This window comes from Echinops telfairi, unplaced genomic scaffold, assembly GCF_000313985.2.
Source record: "Echinops telfairi isolate 266 unplaced genomic scaffold, ASM31398v2 ScPeMD7_7420;HRSCAF=8458, whole genome shotgun sequence".
Classification (NCBI taxonomy): domain Eukaryota; kingdom Metazoa; phylum Chordata; class Mammalia; order Afrosoricida; family Tenrecidae; genus Echinops; species Echinops telfairi.
In genome coordinates this window covers 53,214,480-53,224,189 of record NW_022111320.1, presented here as the reverse complement: position 1 = coordinate 53,224,189, position 9,710 = coordinate 53,214,480, and the positions used below count along the sequence as shown (strand labels likewise).

The 9,710-nt window shown below is 66.6% G+C and overlaps 1 protein-coding gene across 1 annotated transcript; it reads left to right on the top strand.

The window, feature by feature from the left end:
• The first annotated feature begins 26 nt into the window (after nucleotides 1-26).
• Nucleotides 27-9,021, top strand: SEMA3G (semaphorin 3G). The gene is made up of 16 exons (XM_004715201.2): nucleotides 27-594; nucleotides 2,431-2,591; nucleotides 2,723-2,785; nucleotides 2,979-3,098; nucleotides 3,362-3,452; nucleotides 3,537-3,647; nucleotides 3,766-3,911; nucleotides 4,019-4,133; nucleotides 4,223-4,292; nucleotides 4,470-4,614; nucleotides 4,793-5,024; nucleotides 5,106-5,197; nucleotides 5,803-5,844; nucleotides 6,726-6,960; nucleotides 7,197-7,336; nucleotides 8,541-9,021. Exons 1-16 carry the CDS (start codon nucleotides 486-488, stop codon nucleotides 9,009-9,011), a joined length of 2,343 nt encoding a protein of 780 aa, XP_004715258.1. The 5' UTR covers nucleotides 27-485; the 3' UTR covers nucleotides 9,012-9,021.
• The last annotated feature ends 689 nt before the right edge of the window (nucleotides 9,022-9,710 follow it).

Genomic DNA, 9,710 nt, shown 5'->3' with positions numbered 1-9,710 from the left:
GGGAAGGGCCACCCTGGCATGGGGGACCTGGGCCTTAGGCCAGTCTGTAGGGGTCCCTGACATGGGCACTGTCAGCAAAGGGCCACACAGGGAGCAAAACCTCCTAGCCAGCACCCCCCCCACAGCCCGTCAACCTCTGACCACGGACCCTTGACGCTCTGTTGGAGACTGGGGTTTGGGTTTGGGGGCATCTTTCTTGCAAACCCCACCGGCAGGCTGTGTGGGACCCAGGGCCATCTCCTCCTCCACGGGAGGGGCCCAGCGGGCCCAGCACAAAGACTCCCAAGGGCACGGAGGGGGAGGGAGTGGCTGCAGGTGGCCGGGCCCCTCAGCTAGTCTCCTTCCCACCTCCTCCCGCCTTCCGGGCCCGGACAGGGTGGAGCTGAAGCCCTATAAATACAGGAGGCCTGGTGGCCGCACAGAAGACTGCAGCCCAGGCAGCACCAGAGGGTGGCTCCGGCCCCTCGGAGGGTCAGGCTCCCAGCATGGCCCGCTCTGCCTGGGCTGTCTGCTGCCTCCTGGGGCACCTCCTGCTCTGCCTCTGCAGGGGCAGCCCTGGCCCCAGCGTGCCCCGCCTGAGACTCTCCTACCAAGGTACTGGGGGGTGGGGGGTGCCCAGGACCTCAGCTCTGGGGGCGGTGTCTGCTACCGGAGGGGCTGGCATCACTCCCTGGGCCGCCCCAGGGAGGAGCTCATGGTCAGGGTCGGATGCTCCTGCAACGGGGTCAGGGGCTGGGAGGAGGGCTTGGGGCAGGGACTGGTCTTGGGGGTGCCATGACCAGGGTGGGGTTTTGGAATGAAGCTGGGTTGCAGGAAAAACCCAAGGGGGCTGCTGAGGATGGGCGGGGACAGATGGAGACCAGAGAGATGGGGGCAGAGGGAGCAGATGGGGCAGAGGTGGGCAGGGGACAGAGAGGGAAGGGCGGGTCTGCAGGTCTCGGGGCTGAGCCTGGTGAGCGTGGTGTCCCTCAGGCCCTGAAGCCACAGGTCAGAGAGGAGTCTAAGGTACCTACGGGGTGTCCTGGTCCTGTGTTTGTAGCCCTGCCCCCCTCACTCCCCCGTGCTTCCATCACACCTCCCAGCGTTAGCTGCCCCACTCTCGTCCCCATCCTGGCAGCAGTCCGGCGTTCGAACCCCTCAGCTTCTCTGTGGGGCAAAGATGTGTGAGCTGCCGGCTCCCATGAAGGGTCACCATCTCAGAAACCCATGGGGGTGGGAATCCACGGGTGTCAGGGGTTGGTGGGGTTTGGTTCTCCATCCTGGAAGGTCTTCAAAGCCCAGCAAAGATTCTAATCTTGCCTTTTTGCTCCTCCGGCCCAGGAAGTTCCTCTGCAGGTCTAACCGCCAACACAAGCCTCTGAGTCTGTGGGGATGGGCCGTGGGGAAAGGTCCGCAAGACCTAGGCTCTGGAAGGTTCTTCCTGGGGAAGCCAGAGGGGTGACTGTGTCCCCCTGGGAACCCCAGCCAGGGAAGGAACACAGCTTGCCCTGGGAAATCTGCTTGGGGAGGCCCGCTTCTCCCTGAAGGTTGAGGAGACGTGTGGTCCTGCCGGGGAGCAGGGGTGTGGCCAGACCACTGGAAGGAAAATTTTACTTGGGAAAACCGCCCCCCACCCTCACTCCCCTCCAAAGTGCTGTCAACCACAGAGGGCTTCCTGGAGGGGCCACTAACGAGTTGTGGGGCCGGATAGGAGGACAGGCTACTGTCCCTCAGGCCTGCTGCCTGTCCCTGTGTCTGCCTGTCACCCACAACTAACGCCCCAGTGAGAGTTGGGGGACCCTGCCAGGATCTGGACTGCCGGCTCCCAGTCTGGGCCCTCCACACCCCTGCCCGGCACTCGCAGTCCAGCCCGGTCCCCCGCCTGCTCTCTGCTGGCTGCTGCTGCCATTCTGCCAGTGGGTGGGGGTGTGCGTGGGGGTTGGGAAGGCGATGTTGTCTGAGGGGGGAGGGTGGGGACCCATCCTGCGGGGGGCTCAGTGCCCCCTGCTCCCCAGGAGTCAACTCCCTGAGGCCCCGCCGCTGCCCTGCGGGTGGAAACGTGTTTCAGCTGTGTCTCCGTGTGTGTGTGTGTGTGTGTGTGTGAGTGTGCCTGTGTGTATGCGTGTGTATATGGTGTGTATGTGTTTATCTGAGTGTGTGGGGATGCACATGTGTGTGTGTGTGTGTGTGTGCTGTATGTGTGAGTGTGCCTGTGTGTATGCGTGTGTATATGGTGTGTATGTGTTTATCTGAATGTGTGGGGATGCACATGTGTGTGTGCGCGCGCGCGCGTATGTATGTGTGCTAGGATGTGGCTGGGCGGCGGGGTGGGGGTGGGGGGCCGGGGACCACCGCGTGGCTGGAGCCTCCACTCCCATCTCCATCTCCTCCACCCCCGGCTGGGGCAGTGCGCTCGGCAGGTGCCCTGACCCCCAGTCTGCCCTCCTGCAGACCTCCTGACCACCAACCGCTCCTCGCTCTTCCTGGGCCCCCGAGGCTCGCTGGACCTGCGGGCCATGTACCTGGACGAGTACCGGGACCGCCTCTTCCTGGGGGGCCGCGATGCCCTCTACTCTCTGCGGCTGGACCAGGCATGGCCAGACCCTCGGGAGGTGAGCCTGGTGGGCCAGGAGGGTGTAGGAGGGAGGGGAAGGGTCTGGGCGCCTCACAGTAGGAGTCTCCATGGGGAAACTGAGGGTGTGAGGGCGGGCGAGCTCCCTGGGGCCAGCCAGCTGCGTTTCAGGTTCTGTGGCCGCCGCAGCCTGGACAGAGGGAAGAGTGTGTCCGCAAGGGAAGGGACCCCTTGGTGAGTGCTGGTGGGGTGCCGGGGCCCTGGGGTGTCCTGCTGGGGCGCTGGGGACAGATCCTGGGGAGTGGGGAGGTTGGTAAGGATGACCCCCCCACCCTTCCCTAAGACCAGAGCCAGGCTGGGCTGAGGTTGGGGCCCGGGCAGACCGTGGGCCCCCTCCTCAGCCTCCTGCCCTCTCCCGTCCTGGCAGACGGACTGTGCCAACTTTGTGCGGGTGCTGAAGCCCCACAACCGCACCCACCTGCTGGCCTGCGGCACCGGGGCCTTCCAGCCCGTCTGCACCCTCATCGCCGTTGGGCACCGTGGGGAGGTGAGTGGGGGGCGGGGGAAAGACTGCCCCCCCCCCCCCCCAAGCCTGAATGCTTCCCACTGAGCACAGGGTCAAAGGGCTCTGGCAGGGCCAGATGGGGGCAGGGCCCTGAAAGGCGCCTTTGTGCCAGGAACCAACCTTCAAGGCCTGGAATGCGGGCGCCGCCTGCCCCCGCCTCCCGCCCCTGCTGCACGCGAAGCCAGGCTCTGGGGCGTCTGTGGGGGGGCTCTTCCCAGGTGTCAGTGCCCCCCCTCTGCCCCCAGCACATCCTCCGCCTGGAGCCTGACACTGTGCAAGGTGGGCGGGGCCGGTGCCCACACGAGCCCAGCAGGGCCTTCGCCAGCACCTTCGTAGGTGGGTGACACCCGATGGTGGGCACAGGGCAGGCGGGCACAGCCTGGGGTGTCCTTCCCGCCTGACTCTGCCCCGTGGCCGCAGACGGCGAGCTGTACACGGGCCTGGTTGCCGACTTCCTGGGTCGAGAGGCCATGATCTTCCGCAGTGGGGGTGCCCGGCCGGCCCTGCGCTCAGGCTCCGACCTCCTGCACGGTGAGCCCGGGGACTGGCCCGTCCTTCCTGTGGCCTCCAGCCCGCAGTGGGGGCCCCCCCTTCGCCCCCGCCGTTCTCCACGTGGCTCCTCCCCAGCCCCGCTCTGTTGCCCTGGCAGAGCCCCAGTTTGTGGCGGCAGCCAGGGTCCCCGATGGCTCGGACCGGGCGGACGACAAAGTCTACTTCTTCTTCTCGGAGACGGAGCCCTCACCGGACGGCGGGTTGGGCCGCGTCACCGTCAGCCGCGTGGGCCGGGTCTGCGTGGTGAGGGCCGGGGAGGGGCCGGCCCACATGGGCAGCGGTGGGGGAGCCTGCGCGTACCCCTCTGTCCCCCCGAGTGCCCACCGCCCGCCCGCCTCTCCCCCACGCAGAACGACGCGGGTGGGCAGCGGGTGCTGGTCAACAAGTGGAGCACCTTCCTCAAGGCCAGGCTGGTGTGCTCCGTGCCGGGCCTCGGGGGCGCCGAGACCCACTTCCACCAGCTGGGTAAGGGGGCCCAGCAGGGCTGGGCAGAAGAAGGAGGGCCTGCGGGGCGTGGGGGAGGCCTGATGCCCCCGTGTCCCCATGTCCCCCAGAGGATGTGTTCCTGCTCTGGCCCAAGTCGGGGAGGGGCCCCGAGGTGTACGCTCTGTTCAGCACGGTCAGGTGAGCCGCTTCACCCCCCCACCCCACCCCGCACTGCAACCCGGACCCCGCCTGAGCCTCCGCCCGCTTGTCCCTGTCCATCTCGGGCTCCGACTGGGTGGTTCCTCACGCTGCTGGCCCAGGACATTGTTGCCCCGACCCGCCAGCCCAGCCTAACTGCCCTCACGGTCCCCGCAGCGCTGTCTTCCAGGGCTCCGCCGTCTGTGTGTACCGCATGGCTGACATCTGGGAGGTCTTCAACGGGCCCTTTGCACACCGAGACAGTCCCCAGCACCCATGGGGGCCCTACTTGGGAAAGGTGCCCTTTCCCCGTCCGGGCGTGGTGAGTCTGCAGCGCCACCTGGGGTGGGGACTGGGCAGACGCCAGGCTGGAAGAGCCGGTGTCCTGTGAGCAGGGTTTGCGCGGAGAAAGCTCTGTGCCCGTACCGGGTCCCCCGCAGGCCAGCGGTGATGGGGGCGAGGGCCCAGGTGCTCAGCGGGGGTCCCGCCTCCTCCCGTAGTGCCCCAGCAAGGTGACAGCGCAGCCGGGCCGGCCGTCTGGCAGCACCAAGGACTACCCGGACGATGTGCTGCAGTTCGCCAGGGCCCACCCACTCATGTTCCAGCCCGTGAGGCCCCGGCACGGCCGCCCCCTCCTCGTCAAGACCCACCTGGCCCAGCAGCTGCGCCAGGTGGTGGTGGACCGCGTGGACGCAGAGGATGGGGCCTACGACGTCATCTTCCTGGGCACTGGTGGGTGGGCCGGCCGGTGGGGGGGAGGTGTCGGGCTGCCCTCTCTCTCCCTCCGACCCCTGACCCCTCTCCCCAACCCAGACTCCGGCTCTGTGCTCAAGGTCATCGCCCTGCACTCAGAGGGCGTGGCCCAGCCCGAGGAGGTGGTGCTGGAGGAGCTGCAGGTGTTCAAGGTGAGCATCCCTGGGACCCTGGGCTTGACCGACGACGCCGGCCACGGGCGCTGCTCTGGGCGAGGTCTGCGGTCTCGGACTGTGGGCCTGGGCGGGAAGTCTGTGAACACCCCTCAGATCCCAGTGGGGCATCCGTGGCTGAGTCCCCCAAGTCCTCAGGGACAGGGCATCTGAGTCTGGAGGGTTAGAACCGCCCGGTGCATGGTGAGCCACCTGTTGTGCTGCCAAGCCCCAGGCCGGCGGTTCAAAACCACCCGCCGCTCCGCAGGAGAGTGAGCAGGCTTGTCTAGTCCGGTCCAGAGCAACAGTGTCAGAACTCCCCGGCGCAGAGCTGCCCTGTCCTGTGGGGTGGCTGTGGGTCGGCCTAGACGCATGGCCGGGGGTGAGTGCCCCCACCACCGGGGGACCGCTGAGGGAGCTGGTGCTTTGTGCCCCGCCGCCTCCTGGGGTCGGTGGGGGTGGGGGGAGGAGCTTCCTCGTCAGCCCCACATCTGGGGCCTGCAGTTTGCTGTTGTGTGACCCACCAGACCGGGAGCTGGGAAGCTCTCCCAACTGGAGAGGGCCCCCACCCCACCCCATGCTAAGACCCTGCCCCCCCACCCCAGGTGCCAACACCCATCATTGAGATGCAGCTCTCCGTCAAGAGGGTAAGAACAGGGTGACACTCCCCCCCGCCCCCGCCCCCTCCGCACCCGTCCCCTCCCCGCCCTGCCCCCTCCGCACCCCTGTCCCCTCCCCGCCCTGTCCCCTCCCCGCCCTGTCTCCTCCCTACCCTTGCCTCTGTCCCACCCCTGCCCCCTCCCGACCCCTGCCTCTGTCCCACCCCTGCCCCCTCAGCACCTGCTTGAACCTGCTTCTGTCCTGGGGCTGCTCCTCTTGCTCTGTGCAGCGAAGGCCCAGAGGCTCCGCATGTGCGCGCACACACGTGTGTGTATGTGTGGTGTTTGTATGTGTGTGGTATGTGCGGTGTGTGCCTGTGTGGGGTGTGTGTGCATGGTGTGTGTATGCATATGTGGTGTGTGTATGTGTGTGGTGTGTGTGTGTACCTGTGCACGTGTGTGTCAGACGAGGGGAGGAGAGGCTATGTGTAAGCCAGCACCCCCCTCTCACCTGGGGAGGCAGCACCATGCCAGACAACAAAATTTGATTTTGAATCATATTGGGGAGCTGGCTCTTTGAGGTGTCCCCTGTCGCCTGAATTGAGGGGCAAGGACGGTCTCCCCGAGTTTACCCACTCGGCTTGTCTCTGGGCAGACCCATGTCTGAGCTTCGAGCAGGCAGCTCCTGCGAGGGAGAACAAAGGTGGCCTCCATGCCCAAGGGTGGGCGGGGCGGGCCCGGAGGACAGACAGACACCCAGGGTGCCTCGTCCCTTCTGGGGAGTCCCCTCAAGGGGACACACGTGTGTCAGTTCTGTGACTGAGTTTCAGAGGCTCGTTCTGCAGGGAGCAGAGGCCTCAGAAACACCAGGGGGCCAGGGGCCTCTGGGTGCAGCCCGGGCCCCCCACACGCTCCCTGTGTCCCCACAGCAAATGCTGTACGTGGGCTCACCGCTGGGCGTGGCCCAGCTGCGGCTGCACCAGTGCCAGACCTACGGCAGTGCCTGTGCCGAGTGCTGCCTGGCCCGGGACCCCTACTGCGCCTGGGATGGCACCTCCTGCACCCGCTACCGGCCTGGCACCAGCACCGGCAAACGCCGGTTCCGCAGGCAGGACATTCGGCATGGCAACCCTGCCCTTCAGTGCCTGGGCCAGGGCCCAGAGGGTGAGTGGCCCTGCTGGCCTGGGCCATGCTGCGGTAGTGACCAGTCCTTGGTTGCCCTCTCTGGGCAGCTGCGGCCAGTGCGTGGGTGAAGGGTGTCCGCACAGAGTGAGTGGCTTGGGGACCCGGTGGATGCCAAGGTCCCAGCCACACTGAGTGGTGGGAGCCGTGTGTGCCTCCCCCACCCCCCACCTGGGTCCCTAGCTCCCTGAGCTGAGCCAACCCCCGCCTCTCTGCAGGGGAGGCTGCGGGGGCCCCGGCGACCTCCAAGGTCTATGGCACCGAGCACAACAGCACCTTCCTGGAGTGCCGGCCCAAGTCCCCCCAGGCCACCGTGCGCTGGCTCCTGCAGAGGCCAGGGGCCCAGGAGCCCGACCAGGTGAGCAGGACGCACCTCTGCCGGCTTCCCTGGGAGACTCAGCCCTGACCCCTCGGGGCAGCCCCTCTCAACCACAGCAAAGGCTGCATTAGACCTTGGGGTGCGCATTCCTGTCGGGGGGGGGGGGGGCTGGGATCCATCCAGCGACAGGGCGCTCACTACTTGCCGAGGCTCAGAGCTGGTCTCTGAGAAATGAGTGGTTGGCAGCATGGAGACCGAGGGGGCTCTGGGGTGGCCACAAGACTACGCCACCCCCTTGCTTATATACTTGGCTCCTTTTTGCCAAGGTCTTGGCCCTCCTCAGGCCCAGGCTGGGCCCCTGGCTACTGGCCTTTGTCCCCCTGCCTTCCCTCTCCCCCAGATATAACACACACACACACACACACACACACACACACACACACACACACGCCCAGCCCACACTTCCTCTCTGGAGTCCAGCTGTCTGCCAGGCCCTCTCCTCCCTGCTCCGGAAAGATCTGTCAACTCCAAGGATGCCTTTAGTCTGGGACTGGGGTGAGGTGGGTGGGAGGGGGGGTAGCGCAGGCTTGAGGAACAGCTCCCACGGGTAGGGAGGGAAGGGAGTGGGTCGATTACAGGAGGGGCTCCCCCCCTGGGAACTGGGGGCAGTCAGCCTGGGTCCAGCTGCTGGGCTGGCATGGAGAAGGCCCCCAGGAAGGAGCGGGCGAGGAGGGAGTGGGAGGCTGTGCAGCCTGCCTGCACAGATGCAGAGAGAGGAAAAGCCCAGAGTCCTAGTTGCCCCCCCCACCAGGGGCCCGGGCAAAACCCACTCCCGCCCCCCCACACTCAGGAAAGGGCGCTCGGCCTGCCTCTGCGTCAGGGCTACAGACTGGGATGTGAGCTGTGTGTGTGTGTGTGTGTGTGTGTGTGTGTGTGTGTGTGTGTGTGTGTGTGTAAAGGTGTAGCACTGCCCCAGGAAGACCGCCAACACCCCCTTTCCCCGGGGAATCTGTGCCAGGGCCGCCATGGTCAAGTGGAGCTGGTGGCCCTGTCCTGGGAGAGGAGGAAAGAGGGACTGGCCTGCAGGTCAGCTGGCACATGGTCAAGAGGGCAGGCTGCCGGTTTAGTCTAGAGAAGGGGCAAGCTGGCCATCCCTGAGGAGGGTAAACTGAGGAAAGCAGGGGGCAGACAGGGGTGTGTGTGTGTGCCCCACCCTCACCTCCTCCGCCCTCCTGCCCTGCAGGTGAAGACGGACGTGCGCATCCTGCAGACGGAGCAGGGGCTGCTGTTCCGCCGGCTCAGCCGCTTCGATGCGGGCACCTACTGGTGCACCACCCAGGAGCACGGCTTCACCCAGACTGTGCTCCGCCTGGCCCTGGAGGTGATCCCGGCCGCAGCCCTGCACAGCCTGCTCCCTCGGGAGTCCAAGCCGGAGAGGCCCCCAGTGTGGGGCCGCGGGCCCGCCGCCACCCCATCCCGAGCCTGGTACAAGGACATCCTGCAGCTTATCGGCTTTGCCAACCTGCCTCGGGTGGACGAGTACTGTGAGCGTGTGTGGTGCCCGGGCGGCGGGGGACAGCGCTCAGGTGGCCCCCGGAGCCGGGGCAAGGCGGGCAAGGCCAAGAGCTGGGCGGGGCTGGACCTGGGTAAGAAGGCCCAGAGCTGGGCACAGGTGGAGCGCAACCGGACGCCCCGGGAGGTGGAGGCCACGTAGAGGGGCCAGGGATGGGGCCGGGGGCGGGAGGGGAGGCAGTCTCACCCACCCAGCTGGGGCAGAGAGGTCAGGGCCCCGACTCCTCTTGGAGATGGGAATCTCTCCTCGCACCCCCAGTGGCTGCCTGCAGAATGGTCCGGGGGGGCCCCAAGAGGAGCTCTGAGTGTGTTCCCTGCCCTCCTCCCCCACCCTTGCTCCCACCACTGGCTGTCCCAGCACCCTCTGGCCGCTGGCCATCCCAAGGGACCCCCATTTGTTCTCAGAAGTGCCTGACTTCCGGAGCACGCTTCCGGTGGTGCCCAGAGGGGAGGGGGCTGCAGTCTTTCCCAACCCGGAGAACAATGGCCATTCTAAGTGACCCTCTGTGGGCGGGCAGGCGAGTGGGCGGCCCAGGTACCGAGGGCCCTGCGAGGAGGGGCCTCCCCTGGGGGAGAAGGTGGCAAGCTCTCCTCTGCCCTGTCCATAGCCTCTCTCCACATTAGAACACAGAAAGACAGACTTCTGGCCCCAGACCCCACCTCATGCACCTGAGGGCCTAACTTCCGGAGCTTGGCCCTGAGCTGCTGGGCCAGACTTTCTGAAAGGCCACCCTCCTGCCGGGAGTCTCACCCCCCATTGCCCCACCTCCAGCATATTCTTTGATGAGCTGGGGAGGGTCGGTTAGGGACACCTCCCCCACACACTCACACTCTTACTCAC